The 18,698-nt window shown below is 38.6% G+C and overlaps 1 protein-coding gene across 1 annotated transcript in view; it reads left to right on the plus strand.

Annotated features, from left to right (window-relative positions):
* Nucleotides 1-18,698, plus strand: part of lrp1bb (low density lipoprotein receptor-related protein 1Bb) — a 242,854-nt gene that overhangs the window by 177,832 nt on the left and 46,324 nt on the right. Inside the window, exons 37-50 of the mRNA XM_056754675.1 lie at nt 471-597; nt 851-1,002; nt 1,304-1,428; nt 2,179-2,550; nt 6,021-6,210; nt 7,316-7,520; nt 10,352-10,544; nt 11,868-11,993; nt 12,702-12,830; nt 13,101-13,220; nt 13,521-13,634; nt 14,777-14,926; nt 15,504-15,626; nt 17,382-17,501. Coding sequence (XP_056610653.1) covers nt 471-597; nt 851-1,002; nt 1,304-1,428; nt 2,179-2,550; nt 6,021-6,210; nt 7,316-7,520; nt 10,352-10,544; nt 11,868-11,993; nt 12,702-12,830; nt 13,101-13,220; nt 13,521-13,634; nt 14,777-14,926; nt 15,504-15,626; nt 17,382-17,501 — 2,246 coding nt within the window. The remainder of the gene's footprint in view (nt 1-470; nt 598-850; nt 1,003-1,303; nt 1,429-2,178; nt 2,551-6,020; nt 6,211-7,315; nt 7,521-10,351; nt 10,545-11,867; nt 11,994-12,701; nt 12,831-13,100; nt 13,221-13,520; nt 13,635-14,776; nt 14,927-15,503; nt 15,627-17,381; nt 17,502-18,698) is intronic.

The raw sequence follows: 18,698 nt of genomic DNA on the forward strand, positions 1-18,698 counted from the left end.
ATAGAAATAGCTCATTGTAAGGTAATTAAAACATAAGGCTATATTATGTAAGGTCTTTTAACACATCGGAAGACATAGTTTTGTATATTATAATGCAGTTCTGTCAATATTTCCTCCTAAAAGTTTGGTTGATGAATTTTACTATTGCAAGAAAACAGGTGCTCTCAGATCATGATGTAAAACTTGATCGTCTTTAAACTGCACTTTGCAAAGTTAAGTGCAAACTAAATGTTTTACGATTGAAGAGTTTTAAAAAGTGTATTGCAGATTAAAAGTTAAATATTAGATTGAGAATTTATAGATATATAATATAATTCAAAAAAGTCTAATGTATCTTTTAAAACTAAAACAATAGCCTTGTTATTAATTAATTTATTAAAGAAGTATCCCAAATTACAGAATCACCTTTATAACCACTATTCAATCTGTATCTGAATCCGGTAATCTGAATCTGGTATTTTTATATACAGTTACTTATTCTGGACCGAGTGGGGGAAAAATCCTTGCATAGGTCGTGCACGACTGGATGGTTCAGACCAGGTGACGCTGGTCAGTTCTGGTATCGCCTGGCCAAATGGAATCACCATCGACTATGAGGTAAGGCAGCAGCTGTTCAGCGCCGGTTCTGGAGGGCCACTGTCCTGCTGTCACCACTGATGGAGCTAAACCCTGCCGGACAGTTGCCCTCCAACACCCGAGTCGTCTAACTGCTAAGGTGTTGTGATTCCACATTGCTCCTCTGCTCTCTCCGAGCAGTCGCTCGACTTGCCATCTCTCTTCCTCTGATGCTGATAAAATGGAGCCGCTCAAAGGAAGATCCGCTGATGTGCATTTTCAAATTGGTTTCTAGGAAAATAGATTATATTGGTGCGACGCCAGGACCGACAAGATCGAGAGAATCAACCTTGAAACCGGGGAGGGCCGAGAGATTGTACTGTCAGCCGCCAATGTGGACCTGTTCTCTGTGGCCGTGTTCGGGGCTTACATCTACTGGTCTGACAGGTAATTTATTATTTTACTAAGTGCTACGCTCTCCAAAGTGGCCCGCGGAGCCAGCTGCTACGGTCTCAAAGGATTAACCCCTTGCGAGCAAGGTTATTATGAGACCTGCCGTACCGTTCTGTCGTTCGCCTGCTTTATGTAAATAGGGTGTCCTGTGAGCCACTGGCAAGGTGACGTTTCTCCAACTTGGCGGCTAAAGCAGCTTTCTTGCGAATTCCGATGAGCCCTGCTGGTTTTAATTAGATAACTGCCACGATTATGCTGATGATGTCAGAGTTTCTCACTGTGCTGTCTGTGGCAGAGCTCACGCCAACGGTTCCATCCGACGTGGATTCAAGAACGATGCCAGCGACGCCGTCACAATGAGAAGTGGTCTGGGCGTCAACCTGAAGGACGTGAAAGTGTTTAACAGAGGCCGGGAGAAAGGTTGAGGTTTCAACTTTCACATATGGTTTCTTTTTTAATATTGTTTAGTTAAACAAAAAGCGCTTGGGTTTGTAAATTCTTTAGGGATTATTGGTTGTCATTTACTAATAAGACACGCAATGAAATCCTTTATTTAGACGGTTTCAAAGCAACTGCCCATGTGCGCTTTTGTGTTCCAAACTTAACTTCCGGCACACATCCGCATTTCTGATAACAAGCTAAATAAATAACAAGTAAATTATATTAGTTGGCAAGTTAAAGCATAAAGGTATGTCTGTTCAGTATTATTTTGGGTCACCATTAGAAGAACCATTAAGTGGCTAAACTTAAATGTGTGTTAAACGACACATTCAACAAACTGTTTATTTAATAAAATTGATGCTCAATCAATTTTAACATTTATTTTATTTTATTCAATTATTATATTATAAAAACATTATTATAAATTAATATTAATTAAATAATTATTTAATAATATACATTTTTCGTAACTCTCAGATAAGATGCACTGCAGTGTCACTTATTTATTAAATAAAAAAAATACATCAAAAACGTATTGATAAATGACAATTTGAAAATATTTTACTCACAGGTTTTATGCTTTAATATGCAGTATACACACTCAGTAGACAGTAGACACACTGATGTTTTAATCTATTTACCAAAACTATTGACTTTAAGTTACAAGTTGCACAACAGTATCGCCAATATCAGCTTATCCAGCTATGTTTTTGTGTGATTGTCATGCAGGAACTAATCCTTGCGCAAGAAGTAACGGAGGCTGTCAGCAGCTCTGTTTTCACCTGGGAAGCGGTAGAAGGACGTGTTCCTGTGCTCATGGCTACTTGGCCGAAGACGGCTTCGCCTGCCAGAGATACGAGGGCTATCTTCTCTACTCCGAAAGAACCATCTTGAAAAGCATCCACCTGTCAGACGAGAGCGATCTCAACTCCCCCCTCCAGCCGTTCGAGAACCCGGACTACTTCAAGAACGTCATCGCCCTGGCCTTCGACTATCGTCAGGAGACCTCAAATCACAACCGCATCTTCTTCAGCGACATCCAATTCGGGAACATTCAGATGATCAACGATGATTGGTCGGGAAGACAAGTCATAGTTGACGGTGAGTCTAGCTCATCTTTGTTTTAGGCGCTTCATGCGTTGCTGGATCCATAGTAGAAAACTTCTTGATAATCGTCCTCTGCCATGAAAGATGTGCGGAAATGCTTGTTTCTACAGATCCGGTGGTGTTAGTTTTTTTTAAGGCCTGTCGGCGTCTGATGCAGACTCATCGTGATCGCCCGTGTGTTGTTAAATGTTCTGCCGCCAGAACCATTCCAGTCTCTTAGCAGCTATTTGTAAAAGGCCATTTGTTGGAAACCTAAAGTGGCGATGCTCGTGATGTACAGGGTTCGATGCATCCAACATCTAGTAAAAGTGTTATAATAGTTACCTCAATTTTTCCTCCACTAAATGGGACCAATTTAACTGTCAAAAAAGATGTTTCAAACACTGCATCTTTCTCCGTGTCCCCACCTTTGATGGATTAAAATCGCTCGTCTCATTTCCGCCGTCCGCAAACTGTAACAGAAATATGAATGGAAAGGGGGTGATATTTGTCAAGATCCTGCCTGTCACTGTTGTTGGAAAGTTCAGAATATGATTATTGATTTCTCCTTGTACGTCGCATACAGCAGGCACTTCTGCCGCGATCGATAGAAGTGTCTGGTGGTGGTCCACAATGAAAACCTAATATGACTAACGACTGCATTATCCAGTTACGATGTAATGAGCCAATTGTGCATGTGTTTTTTATCTTTTCATTGTAGCCACGCATAAAAAACAGATGTGTGCATATTTTCAGATGTTTGTGTAGTTTGCGTTGTAATTTCAAATTCAAAATCCATTTCATCATTAGGTTCAAATGCTACGTTATTTTGTTATTGATATAGATTATTTCAGTGAGACAAGGACACTTCTTTTCTGCCTAGTCAGTGCAGTGTTTTTGCATGAAAGTAGTTTCTTCAGGAAAGGTTTCAGACAGGCTTCTAAGGCGCCAGAACATCACGTCTGGTAATCTAGAATTAATTAAAGTGAGCTTTAGAGATAACCAAGCAAATATTTAATAACGTCAGAACTTATTTCTCAGTAGAAACGGATGAAATCAATCATCAGTAAAAAAGTGCATATACAAAATTAATTTCTACCTCAAGATACTGCTTTATAAGATACTGAAGCTTCAGACACAGTCATGGATAATAGCTGAAGTGAACTAAACATAGTTTTATATGTGCAGCCTTAATGCTACAATGATAACACGTATTGTGGGGTTGTCACAATAACCCAAACCGTTATAAGTGATATTAATATCAGTCATTTTTCATGATATATGAAAATGTGTATTATGAAATTAGAACTTTGATATGTTAGCATTATCCAGTATGCATAAAGTACCCAGTAAGCATTCAAATGACTTGAAATTAAATGTATTGTATGATTAGTTGATAATGCAATATACAGTATTATACAGTGTCTGAGTTTAAATTAGCTGTGATGTTTCTAAGCAACGGTTTGCTATTTTATCAATAATAGCGTTGCAAATGTGACACTTTCAGACAAAACTTGAACTTTAAATTTCTAAATGTAAATACATTTATTTATTACCAATATTTTGATTAATCTGTTTATAAGTTTTATATATTTAAGAATATAAGTTTTCTGTTTTCTGTTTTGAGAAAACAAATTGTTCGTCATGGATGTGACAAAAAAGACAGATGTTTTTTATAGACGACATACTTTGTAGAATTTCTGTGAATTAAAATATACAAACCAGAAGCAATAATATTCAACAAATGAAGAAGGAATGGGTCTTTAAAGATACATAGTTTTTAAATTTTATGGGCCCATTTATGAATAATTAGCTTATTTGACTGTGGTAAGCTAAATGCTTTAAAGGTCTAGTGTATGAAACAGTGGCATCTAACAGTAAGGTTGCGAATTGCAACCATTCGCTCACTCCACCCCTCGCTTTCGAAGCACTACGGTGGCTGACACCAGACAAAGATGTGGTCACGTTTTTGCTTCTTTGCTGGAGGAGGTAAGGTATTTACGAAACGCGCTCTGTAGAGCAGTTTGTCCATTCAGGGTTACTGTAGAAACAACATGTCGAATTCCAATGGAACCTGCAGTGTATGTATAGAGAAATTGCTTATTCTAAGGTGATAAAAACACAAATTTGTGCCAATAGATCCTCCAAAAAAATACACATTGGACCTTTGAAAAATTTAAATAGGTCATATGTCAATATTTGGTGTTTAAAATACTTATCGATGGGGAAAACCTTTGATAAAAAAATCTTAAGGGGGATACTGAATTTTCATTTTTGGGCGAAGTATCCCTTTCAGGTTGACATTTACATGGAATTTTCAACATTTTTGTTCAGCCTACACTTCCCTGACACTCAACCGACTGTCACGACACGTCTACCACACTGTAACATCCACACAGTTTTCCTCCACCTCTATTCGTTTGAACATGAGATCCTCATTCGAGTGAAGAAGAGATGTTTCAGCTACAGGTTTTTAATGGCGTCTCCACACTTGAGCTGCACTTTCTCTTCTAGACATGAAAGCCAATCTCAGACACCTTCACCTGCACTCTTAGACACGCATGCTAACACACACACATGCTTCACATCCTGTCAGTGGCAGCGGGTGAGGATGTTAATAATCCATATTTTCCTAATGAAGTCATACATCCCCTGTTAATTACTCCCTGGCCTCTCCAACAACTTTCTGCAGAAGCAATCTGTCAGCCTCTTTCTATTGTGAAATGATTCATTAGTGATGGACTCCCATAGACCGGTCTTCTCTCAAATGTTCACAGAAAATGACAAAGCTTGTTGGTTCCTGCATGTCTCGAGATTTGTTGTCATATTACATTTTGTCATAAGACACAAAAGAAAACCAAGCAAAACTATTTTTTGACCATTTTATTTGGAATTAAATAGTTATTTATAACCTTTTCATTATTATATCATGTCTATGGGATATGGGACACGAATATAATAATCATTGAGTTATCCGTTACGTAGAACATTTTACAGAATGAAAACACTGGTCTAGAAGCACTTCCTGTTTCAGTTTTCTCACACACAAATGTTAGAACAAAATAAAAACAACAGAATATTTAGAACTGAATTAATGTTAAACATATTAGACGGATGTGCAGACTGATGTGAAATATATATGTGAAATTAAAAATAATAAACTGAAACAGGAAGTCCTTTTAGACTGGTCTATATAAAAAAGCATCTATAAATGGTCTATATATCATTTTATTATCACCATGATAAACCATCACTGCTACAAGTTAAATCTTTTGACTTTTTTGCATTGTCTGGGCATATTTAGGGAGAGATTTTGCTGAATGGGTGTAAATATGATTTAAGAGTACTATACTGTTGATCTTTAGGTGAAATTGATAGGTTTTAAACTGAAAAATATTTAATGGTATGGCATAAACTATGTTGAAAAGCTCTTTGGAGTCCTGCATAGGCTAGTTTACATTTGAAATGTGTTTTGTTTTTTCTAGGTGTGGGTTCAGTTGAGGGTTTGGCTTACCACCGTGCCTGGGATACAATCTACTGGACAAGCTCCACCACCTCAAGCATCAGCAGACACACAGTAGACCAGAGCCGACATGGAGCCTTAACCAGGCAGGCCGTTGTCACTATGTCTGAGGATGACCACCCCCACGTTTTGGCCTTAGATGAATGTCAAAAGTGAGTGAATGTAATTGGTCTGTTGGGTATATGAAGTTGTTGGTACTTCCTTCCTCTCTGAAGAGGACTGTGAAGCAATACTGAACCACTCACAAAGAGTGCTTTTAAAATGACCACTCTGTGATGCCTAAAATTGTATTCAGAACTAAAATTCAGTCGTATGCAATTAATTTCCTTATCTTTATTTATATTTTATATTTATGTTTTGTACATGTGTTCCCCAAAACAACCTTTGCATTTCTAACCCAATGCTTGACTAGTTAAGCTTACTTTGAAAAAAGTGAACATGTATTTGATGTATGTCTTAATTTAAAAATGTTGATATGTCATAGGAATGCTTTAGTAGCTGTTATAACCGAAACATGTTTCCCTTCACGTAAACCGTGCCTCCAGTGTATAGCGCTTTTGCAGATGTTATCTATAGAAAAATCTTTTTTGTCGACGTGAAATGTAAAACAACATAGATTTTTATGCCTGGAGGAAATGTATTGACTTTTAAAATCGAGAGCAATTGATTCGTCACACGCTAGAAATCTTAAAGCATATGCCAATGTCAATCAAAAAAGGAAGGAAAACATTTTAATTAGTCTGACCTCTTCGGATGCGCAGGGCTCCGAGCGAAATTAGTTGCGGACAGAATATTTTTATTCCTGGTCTAGCGATTCTCCAGACAGAATATATGCACCTATTTATCCCTGTGTGAGATATTGATATTCAGAAAGATGTGCCAACCTTGAGTTCACCGACTACATTAAACTCTCAACCTTAGAGGGAATATGCTTACTTGGTTATCTGGCGCTTTTTCAAATGGACTAAAGACTGCTGTTAATTACAATCTAACCTAAAATGATTCATCGACACAGAATGTCAGCATGTATCACTAATTTTCAATTATCCCGTGGACGTGGACTGTGAAAGGATTTTTTAAAGGAAACGACAGAGAGGTCCTAAGGGCCTCTCCTTCTACTATTATTTATGAAATCGATGAGATTCCCCCATGCCATACTGCGGGTGTATTAAAATAGGTGACGGTATTGAATTAGTCGGTCTCAATAGTGTTGTGTGTAAAATCCATTTCATTCTCCGGCCTTAATGTATTTTGTAGCCTCATGTTTTGGACCAATTGGAACGAGCAGCGCCCCAGTATCATGCGCTCTACTCTTGCGGGGAACAATATGAAAGTCATCATCAGCACGGATGTTTTCACACCTAACGGTCTCACCATTGACCATAAAGCAGAGAAGCTGTATTTCTCTGATGGCACCCTGGGCAAGATTGAGCGATGTGAATATGACGGCTCCCAGAGACATGTGAGTATGAGGCATTTTTTCAATTCAAAAATGTTTTGAGGGATTCTAGGAAATGAAAATCAGATTCAATTGTATGTTTGCTGAAGGTCTTTTTTTCTTGTTTTCGGGTAAACATATCAACAGTACACATCCTTTAAAAGATTTATTTATTAATCATCATCTCGGTTTTACATTGCTCAATGCACTACCATAAGGGTGAAAACAAACAAACAAAAAATGTATAACTAAATAACAGTCAAATGGGCAAAATTTTTGACAACCTGCTAAGCAGTACACACAAACGAGTGCACCAAAATAATGATTATTTAGACAACGGGGCACTTTTCAGTGTTTATTTTTTTAATAAAGTTCTGAAATAATTTCAAGCACTTACATAGATCAATTTATTTGAAAGGCAAAATTGCACATGATAACATTTTTATTTTCACAAAATATATCTTGCCCCATCTTGTTTTATGCTTTAACTAATGCTAGATTTAATACTAGACGACAAGGATAAGATTTATTACACAGTTTTACCTCAATTAAATCTCAAGTACAAATTATTTATAATAAACACTGTAATATTCCATATCAAATAATAATTGTTATTTTGACTTCACTTGACTTTAACAGATATGAAGCTTTGCTTTTGCTATTGGTTTGATCTTGTTCCCTTACTTCTTTGCTTGTTTGTTTATCACAATTCATATGATGAGTACTTTTAATAAAATACTTGTGATCATCGTAGCATTCAGTACTGAAACTACCAAAAGCTTCCTTCACTGTTTCTGAAACGTAAACCTCAATTGGCCGTTTCACCGGGTCACATCATCTTGATGATAATGACTTGACGACCACCCAAAGGGCGGCCCACCCTTTGGAGTTATTAGCTCCCGCTCATGCCAAATCTGTTGACCCTTCTCAAGATCAATTTAATTGTAATGAATTATCCACTTTAAAGCGTCACACCAAAGAGTTCACGAGAGTTCTTCAACCCCCCAATTAAGAGCACTAGTGGTAATGAAAGCTTAGTTTGAGGCTCCTACTGGGCAGGCTTATCAACTAGCCAATTAAACTGTGAAGAATTAAGCAAAACTAAATCAACATGACTGTTGGCAAATTGCCTTGCTGTTTCAGTCTCCCAACTGGTGTTATTGAAGGGGATTGTGTGGTGACGCTGAATCCAAGCTCAACCGTACGCATGGTTAGGCTGTCTCACGCAGTTACATCACTGAACGTATGGAAGCCAATCTGTTGCGCTGTCGGTGCCATCATTTACATTAAACTATCTGAGGATTGTTACTCATTCAGAGTTTCATAATAGCTCATCACAACTGTGGACAAACGCATGTAGCTAATGTATAGTTGTCCGCCCAAAACTCTATTCAACATCTTTTTGATCAGATAAACACAGATAATTAGTATTGGAGCGGAACGCTTGCACCCCTAAATTTAATTTAGAATCAATATGCTCCATCAAAAACCATCTGGCGCTCTCCTCATCGCTCCCCACTCTGAGATCTCCAGTTGTTGTTTGCTCAAGCTGGGCTCTCTTAATCAACACCTGTCCTATATTTTTCCCTCCGTGGTGGCAGGGCTAATGCGATCATGGATACATGCGTGTACCTGTTAATGGTTGGGTCTCCCGAGCCGTGGGACATCTCCCCGCCCCACAGCCCGGTAACTCCCTAAAGGAGTCGCGTGATGTATATCTGTGTCCGTCACCGTGACACGAACATTAACACTCGCAGGATCTGGGCTAAACTGGTTGCTGGGGGATTCTTGGGAGCGGGTGTCCTATGCATACACATTAGTTTTAAGCCCCTCATAGAGACTTTCCATTGGTCTTCAGAGTATGTTTTTAGCCCTCTTTTATTAATTTAAAGTGATTGGTTTGCTCCTCCGTTAGATATTCATGTGCGTTAAGCAGGTGGCTTTAAACATAGTACGTGTACACTAGAGGGAGGAGATGGATCACTTTTAGAAAGATTAACGGGAGGAATCACAATGGAGTTAAAGTTGTGATCGTTTTTACTTGCAAATTGTGATGCATTTCCGAACAAAATGGAGTTTTGAATGAGAAAAATAGTGGGCGTGGCTTACGTCTTTCTCTTCGATTTGATTGGATGTATAAAAACATTTGTTGCATTTTTAAATGGAACTGGCAGCACACTGACAGTTGAAGGGGAGGAGTTAACGTATGCTCCGTGACATTTCAGTCATTTAAGATGGATAGCTATTACAATACAGAAGTGCATTTTTAGATTTATGTTTATGAGGGCACACAATTTTTAAAAAGAGAATGACACACATTGATATGAACTATTTACAATGAACGCTGCAATATTTAGTGAAAAAATAGGCATTGCAATTTTTTATTTCACTGGGACTTTAAAGGACACTTTGTGATCCTATTGTTGTTTTTACATTTTTTCTCATAAGGATAGCAAGTGTGCTTGGATTATTTTTTCTGATATAGAAAACAGCTGCCCAGAGTGACCTGATTTACCTTAAAGGGATTGATCACCCAAAATTTAAAATTATTTGATCACTTACTCACCCATATGTCAGTGCAAACCTGTGAAGATCTTCTACAGACCTCAAAAGATATTTGAAGAATGTTGGTAATCAAACAACATTGGAGCCCATTGACTTTCACTGCATGGACATAAAACCACATCTCTAAAAATATCTTTTGTATTCAACAGAAGAAAAAAGTCATACATATTTGGAATATTTTTAAGTGAATTTTCCTATTAAAGGGATGCAAACTAATAGTCGGCTGATATTGTTTTACTGCCTTCTATATTTAATTCTTCATGAAGTGATATCTGTTTGTTTGTTCTTAGGTTATTGTAAGATCAGGACCTGGCACATATTTTGGACTTGCTATCCATGGAAACTACATCTTTTGGTCTGACTGGACCCGGCGGGCTGTGCTACGTACCAATAAGTTCACCGGAGGAGATACTAAAGTTCTCCGAGCTGATATTCCTCACCAGCCAATGGGAATTATAGCAGTTGCCAAAGACACCAATAACTGTAAGTATTTTGGACTCCAAAACTTTCTGTATCTGTTTATCAAACGTTCATTTCATAGCCAGGCTTTTACTGGCAGTGATGCTTTTTGTTTTCTTACGGAAAAGTAGGAACGATTGCATGTAATGATCTTATTTAGCAACCAACCGAACAAATCCAGAGACATAATTTATTTAAAAAAGAATACAGAAGACGCAGGGGAGCTCTGAACTGTCGCGAATATGAAAAGTGGGACGTTGGGAAATTAGTTTAAGAGGCTCCTGACTGTTCCTCCCAGCCGCTTCGAGGGATTCTTGCCTTACATTTGTTTGATCATGCTGTATGAGTGCCGCCGACTGCCCTCAACAATTTTTACCGAGAGAACATTATCAGTCTGCAACGCGAGATGCGTTTCTTTCAAAGACAGATTTTCAGTCGACTGCTGTTGTGTTCAACAAAGTGTGAACTTCTTAAGAACAGAAATCTTTCTTTCCTGCACTTTTATCTTACCCTGTGCCAAGTTAACACACAACCTTTACTGTTGTGGTTCATTACCATAAAGTACGTCTGTTGAGTCATAACACTGAGAATTAGAGATGCTAAAGACTCTTCGTAGGTGTGGAGGCTTTTTAGAACCCTGGAGGTACGAATGTCTGAATTCACACATTTCCAGACAGTCTTGATTTGTTTTATATGTAAGGAAATAGCACCTACTTACATCATCTATTGTTCATTTAACATTTGATTGGTTATCCTCTTTAATGCACATATGTATAATGGTCAGGGCCCAAAAACGAAAATGTATCATGTAATAAACACCCTCTTGTCATTTCAACCCGTATGATAACGGCGGCCTTAGTTTGGGTACCAACATTCCTCAAAATATCTTCGTTTGTGTTCTACATAAGAAAGAAAGCAATACAGGTTTAAAGAGACAAGAGCGTGAGTAAATCATACAGAATTTTCATTTTGGTGAACTAGGACTAAGTTATCGTCGCTGTAATTTTCACAGCTCAACTTAGATAAGAAATAGTGCAGTTTTTACATTTTGAACAACTTTTTTGCTTAGGAATTGCACTTTGTAGGAGCTCCAGGAAATTCAATGAATAAGCTCCTAATGAGCCACTGCATTGTCAGTATATTTTAGTGTGTTTTTTTAGTCAGCTCTTTTTTAAGAAACCAATTCAGGCTTTGTTCCTAAGTTTATAAGATAGCAAGCTTCAAAGACTTCGGAGTGACTCTTCCCTGAGATGATGTTGGCTTGTTGTTTAACATAATGTTTTTTAGCTTGTTTTTTATCCTAAACACTGAGTGTACCAGGGGTCTCCGTGTCCCTCTGTTTCACAGGTGAGCGATCTCCGTGCAGGATTCTGAATGGTGGATGTGGTGACCTGTGTCTCCTTACTCCAGATGGCACAGTCAACTGCAGCTGCCGAGGAGAGCGGATACTGCTCGATGACAACAGATGTGTGTGTAAGTGTCGCCGTTGTAGCCATAGGGATGTGCTTCCTCATGCTGTCGGGGACTCTATCTATCCCAGAATGCACTTGAAAGTCATGAAATTATGAGAGGTTTACTTCAGTTTGTCCAGCATTTTGCTTACATTTTTAATGAGGTGTTCCTGTAGGTCAACCGGTAGCGCATTACGCTAGCAGCACAAAGGCAAAGGGTTAGATCCCAGTGAACCCACATATACTGATTTAAAAAAGAGTAGATTGAACAGAGCTCAGTAATGTAATTAACTTTGGATAAAAATGCCTGCCACAGGTAAAAATGTTGCTCGTATTTACAGATACGGTTCGAAGAAACTCCTCCCACACCATTTGATAAATGAGTGATAGTAGGTTGTAAGGATTTGGATAAAGCCTGGGGGATGATAAATCGGGCAAAAAAATGTATTAACTTGCATTAAAGAGGGAAGCAGAGACATATCTAGAATATCTTAGACTTGGGCCAGTCAACAACTACCTTGTAACCACCTGGAACACCCCCCTAGCAACACCCTTGAATAGTACCGTTGCAGTGATTTTCTTCAGAAATGTTATAATTCCTTTGTCATGTAAAAATTATTGTAATTTATGATTGAATTGTATTAATTAAATGATCTATTGCAGACAAAAAAACATAATTTCATCAAGTAAAATTTTAGATGAACAACATTTCTTTTGTTTGCTTTCGCAGCCAAAACGTCCTCCTGCAACATCTACAACGAGTTTGAGTGTGGAAACGGGGAATGTTTAGACTACCAGCTAACCTGTGATGGAATCGCCCACTGCAAAGACAAGTCGGATGAGAAAATGCAATATTGTGGTAAGTGGGCGATCACAAGCCTATTCTGTGTGTACTCTCGTCACCCACTGTGAAAGCAGTAAGCACACCGAATTGGTTTAAGGTGGCAGTTCCATTCCCATGAGCCTCAGACTAATAAAAATGAGCCAGTTCTCCTCACTGCTTTCAAATAGAAGAGCAAATGGGAATAAGCCTAGAGCAACAGCAAGAGTAAATAAGAGAGAAGATATGAAGCTCTTTCTTCACCCCGATGTGAACGATTTGCTTTGTCTTTGCTTTCCGTTTCACTAGACAACAGGAGCTGCAGAAAGGGTCATCGTTCCTGCTACAACCGCCGCTGCGTGGCAAACAGTCGCTTTTGTGACGGAATGGATGATTGTGGCGACAATTCGGACGAGGCCTTTTGTAACAGTGGGTGTTCAACGTTTGATGCTACTTTTATTGCACGTACTGCTCACTTATTTATTTGTTGCTGTCTGAAAAAGAAAATAGATTGCAAAGGTTAGTTTCTGACCAAGTTAGACCATCTCTAAATGACACTCATTTTTCAAGCTGTGAAAGCATTTCGCAAGTCATTTTCCTTGGAGCGATTTGAAAGAGCCTGTTATCGTCAGTGAATTGCAGTGCATATCACACAAATATCAACACACAATATTTCATTTGTTAAACCTATCTCTAGGTGTTTTAGTCACTGAAGTGTCTCTGTTCCAGATGTCACGTGCGCTGCGTCTGAGTCATCCTGTCAAGATGGAACTTGCATACCAATGTCTTCCTGGTGCAACCAGGTCATCGACTGCGCCGATGCCTCTGATGAGAAGAACTGCAGTAAGACAGTGTTGTCTGTGTTATAAAGAAGCACACATTCTTTTTCTCCTACCTTAGCAAGTATCTGCATTGTACATTTTTTATTTTCAAGTAATATCATTTGGTCACACTTAAGGTCCAATTCACACTATTAACAAACCATTGACTACGACTTTTGCCTCAGTAAACTCCTAATTTGGTGCTTATTAATAGTTAGAATAATAGTTGTTAGGTTTAGGTATTGGTCAGGATTAGGGATGAAGAATATGGTCATGCAGAATATGTGCTTTATAAGTTCGAATAAACAGCAAATATTTTAATAATATGCATGCTACTAAGCAACTGTTAATAGTGAGAATTGATCCTTGAATTGGTGAATTGGTGTTACCAATGATTCTTTACTGTTTTTTTATATACGGTGTGGTGAGGAAGGTGGGACTTGCCGACATTTTACTTCCGTGTTATTGTTTGGTCATTTTGATTAAACTTTATTTAAATGTTCGCCAGTTCCCGCCTCCTTCCTTCCTTTTATTGAACCTTATTACATTGGTACCCAAACCCGTTAGGAAGTAAAATGTCCGTAGCCACCTCACAGTCGACTGCCGGCCACAAGAACATAAATACAAATGTAGAACATATGTCCGGGCCCGGTCCTCTCTCGTCAGCAGTCCTGTTGCTCGTCCTCTTATGCTCTCGATTTCCTCCGTGAGATATGCGGGACCGGTGTGCGCACAGGTGATTCAGACTATCACTCACGCCAGCGGCCCCGCCCCATGGCTCTCGTCCCGCCTTCCTCACCACATACGGTAGTATCCAAAGGTGATGTCTGGGGGGTTACTTGTGCAATATTTAAAGGGATAGTTTACCCAACCATGAAAATTGTGTCATCATTTACTCACTCTCTTGTCGTGTCAAACCTGTCTGACTTTCTTTCTTCCGCAGAACACAAAAGAAGAATGTTGGTTCCAAACAACGGCGGTACCTATTCACTTATATTGTATAGAAACAAAACCAATGCGATGGGTACCACCGTTGTTCTGTTACCAACTTTTGGGTAAACTAACACTTAAAATGCGCTTTTTGGCAAGCTAAACTAGTTTTCCCAGCACTTCTATTGCATCATCTCATGGCACCTCATGAAAGAAGTATTCCTCTTTTCCCAGATCACACGGATTGCGCACACTTTTACCGAATGGGCGTGAGAGAAAAGGCCTTCATCAGCTGTAACACGACTTCTCTCTGCGTTCACCCGTCTTGGCTCTGTGACGGGGCCAATGACTGCGGAGATTACGCCGACGAGACCAACTGCCAGGGTAACGCTCATCGTGACTCTCGGCTTGTGTTAGCCTTGCAGCTTGAGGAAGCCAGCTTCTATTAAAATTGAATTAATTTTGTCGAAACACTATTTATAAAGTGTGTAATGAAGCGGAGTCAAGCCCCTGTCTATTTCTCCGTGCCTGAAGAGTCTCTGAAGACACAGAAGGCGGATGAATAATTGTTTGTGATTGTCAGACTTGCGAAGGGCAGACACTGAAACGCTCGTAGACCACAGCCTTTCAACACACTTGATGAAAAGGTGGCTTGAAAATGAGTCTTGGCAGGTTTTGAGTTATTACTAATTACTGTGTCAGGGGTTTAAAACAAAAATAATTTATCCGAGTAGACTTGTTTGAATGGAGATTTACTTTTAATGAAGCTAAGGCACGTTTACACTCTTATAACTCCATAGAGCATTGCATCACGTAAAGGTTTCATCTGCCTAGAAGTGCTTTATTAGGGAGGGAATAATGAACCAAACAACCGCTGGACTGAATTCTCACAACGCTAAGCAAATCTTGGACTTATATACGCTCTCCATAATCAAAGGCGTTTGTTCCCCACTTTTCGCAGTCTCCCACGGGCAGAAATGTGCTGAAGGCCACTTCGCTTGCCCCAGCGGGAACTGCATCTCCAGTGTGTGGCTGTGTGATGGGCAGAAGGATTGTGAAGACGGTGCAGATGAGTTCCAGTGCGGTAAGCATGGCTGGTATTAGCCTCCCATTGCTTTTACTTGGCTTGATTTCTCATGCGGAGCGAGAGATTACAGCCAGCCTCTTGAGATGGGTGTCGAATGCAGAAACCAATTCGGCTGCTAATACAGAGGTCAAGAGGAGCATTTTCAGGTGATGCAAAAACGATATTGACTTGCAAGTATGCTCTTGGAGGGCTATGCGTATGTAAATAATTGGATTCTCGAAATCATATATAGTTCACAAAAAGGCTGCATAGAATTTTCAGGGTTTTGTGGATGGTTGCATAGACCAATTGGTGGACAGACAGACAGACAGATAGATAGTCTGATTCTGAATTGCACCCTTGACCACATTAAGGTCTTTTTATATTTGACCCCTAGAAATCTTCACCTACTGTATGGGTGAACACACATAGTTGTGGAAAAAAATATAGAGACCATTCCAAATTTTCTTTTAAGCAACATTTCAAGATGTATTGTGGCCATTCCAGCCCAGCGCCTGTCGAATTTCAACAAAAGCGAACCTCAAGAGTGACAAAGTCATCCAAAAACAATGTGAAACACTGACAGCATGACAAGACACAGGAATACTTCTATAACATTTTTTTTAACAGTAATATGTGCAAATATAACAGTTGTATTGCTTAAAAGTGAATATAAACGTGTTTTCTTTGCAGTATTTGAGGTCTGAAAGTAAAATATTTTGAACTGTTTCTCCAAGTTTCATTAATGCAAATAGAAACATTTTTTTATTTGAAATTTGGGAGAAATATTGTTAGTAGTTCACAGAATGAAACAAAAATGAAATAATTTTACCTAAACACATACTGTACAGTACTTGTAAAGAGTAAATAGAAAAAAATATCCTCGCCTGTATAACATACAGTATATGTAATATACACCAAAATGTATATTTTGTATATTTATATAGATTAAATGGATCTCCTGAATCGTATCTACAGACAGACTCTAAAACCAGTCATTGTCTTCCTGAGGCACCTCGTGTTCCTGATCTTGCTCTCCCATGCTGTCTTGTACCGATTTTGGAAATTGAAAGGAGTTTTTTCGTCCCATGACATAGCAAGTTTCCTCGCCGTCAGCACTTTGAAGGAAGATAGGGAGCCTGAAGATACAGTGAGAGAGCATCAGGCAGTCAAGGAGAATCGTGGGAATTTGAGACCAATCTGTCCAGCTGTGACCCTTAATTTCATTCTCCTTGGTCTAACCCCAGGAGTGGACCACTCTGACTCTCTTGGCAGACGTGGTCTTGTCTAGAATAGAATTGAATTGAAAGGGAAAATAACACGGCTTAGATATACATCATGTGTCATCTCTCTTTTCATCTTCTTTTCTCATGTGGCATTTGCACATGCAAAGGCATAATATAGTATATAATTAAATTTACATATCGAGATATAACTGAGATATGCAAATGCATGAAAAATGAAAAGGTACATGTAGAAGTGTACTATACCAGCATCTTTAAAGACTCTTTGAAATGGCTTGACCATGGCGGTTTTCTTTCCTGTTGAGTTTTTTCAGTTTTTACAGGTAGTAAGCCGATAATCTTTAGTCATTAGTCTCGCATGTTTTTTTAGTTTGCTGTTTGTGTGTTTTGCAAAAAGACTTGTGATGTAAGTGTAATTTAGAAAGAAAGCAACAATGTCTCAAAGCATTCGGCTTCAGATGAGCAGCAAATGGTGTTTGCCATTTACTAAGGGCTGATATTTATTGCTTTCAAATTCCTTTGTTAATAGACTCCTCCTGTCTGTGGAACCAGTTTGCTTGTTCAAAGAACAAGTGCATCGCAAAGCAGTGGCTCTGTGATGGTGAAGATGACTGTGGAGATGGTGTGGATGAGAGCGTGGGTCTCTGTGGTATGTATATATCCATTGTTACCATTTCACACAACTGGGGGCGTAGAGAGGGTTTGAAAAGTGTGTGTGGGGGGACATTAGCAACTTGGCTCACGAATATTAAATAGGTGCGGTGATGTTCGACCTGTATGTTGGTAAGTGGGTTCTAGCATAAATGACTTAAAGCAGAGCTCATGTTTTAATAGTCTGTTAAGCAATACTTGGTTGCTCATAGTTTCAAGTTTCTCTTAAGTGATTGATACATTTCACTTTAAAAATGGTTTCACAGTTTAGTTGTTATAATGTCATTTTTATGTTGACACAACTTGCAGTTTCTCAATTTGTTAAGTCAACTTGACACATTTACATTAGGTCAACCTTAAATAATACATTGAAACAACTAAACTGCAAATAATATGTTTACAGCGCATAAACTATAGTGAAGAATTAGGATTAGGATGCTCTTTTATTCACCCAACCTTTCGCAAAGATACAATACACATTGCAGATCTTCGATTTGCCTTTAAATTAGTCATAACATATAAAAAAAATCCAGAATCTACTCAAACCTTATAGAACTGGGCTAATTTGATTTAAGTGCTTGATAGGAAACCGGCGGTTTCAATGCTGAGCATTAATGAAAATGCATTCTGTTGTAAAGGGTTTAAGTTTAAAGGTCCAGCGTGTGAATTTTTGAAGGATCTATAGACAAAAATATAATATAATATACATAACAATTCAGATGTGTATAAAGACCTTACACACTGAAGTGTTATGTTTTTATTACCTTTGAATGAGCTATTTCTATGTACATTCACCGTGCTTCCCCTTGCATAAAATTCACCTTGGTGTTTCTACAGTAGCTCTAAACAGACAAACTACTCAGATCGCATTTCATAAATATATCATCTCGTTCAGCAAAGAAGCAAAAACGTGACGACATCTTAGTCCTGTGTCAGCTACCGTAGTGCTTCGAAAGGGAGGGGAGGGGAATGAGCGGCTTCGCAACCACACATGTAGATGTTGCTAAATGTCACACACTTGACCTTTATTTCTTTGCACAGTGGCAAAGTCTTACAATCTCGATGTTATAGGAACCATCTAAATTATTATGGTTGTAATACTCCTGCCTATAATTTTTAAACAATTTTGTCATGTCACAATGGTAGCATTTTAAAAGATTTGAGTTTACAGACTGAATTATAAGTATTATAAATC

This window comes from Triplophysa dalaica, chromosome 8 (assembly GCF_015846415.1).
Source record: "Triplophysa dalaica isolate WHDGS20190420 chromosome 8, ASM1584641v1, whole genome shotgun sequence".
NCBI lineage: Eukaryota > Metazoa > Chordata > Actinopteri > Cypriniformes > Nemacheilidae > Triplophysa > Triplophysa dalaica.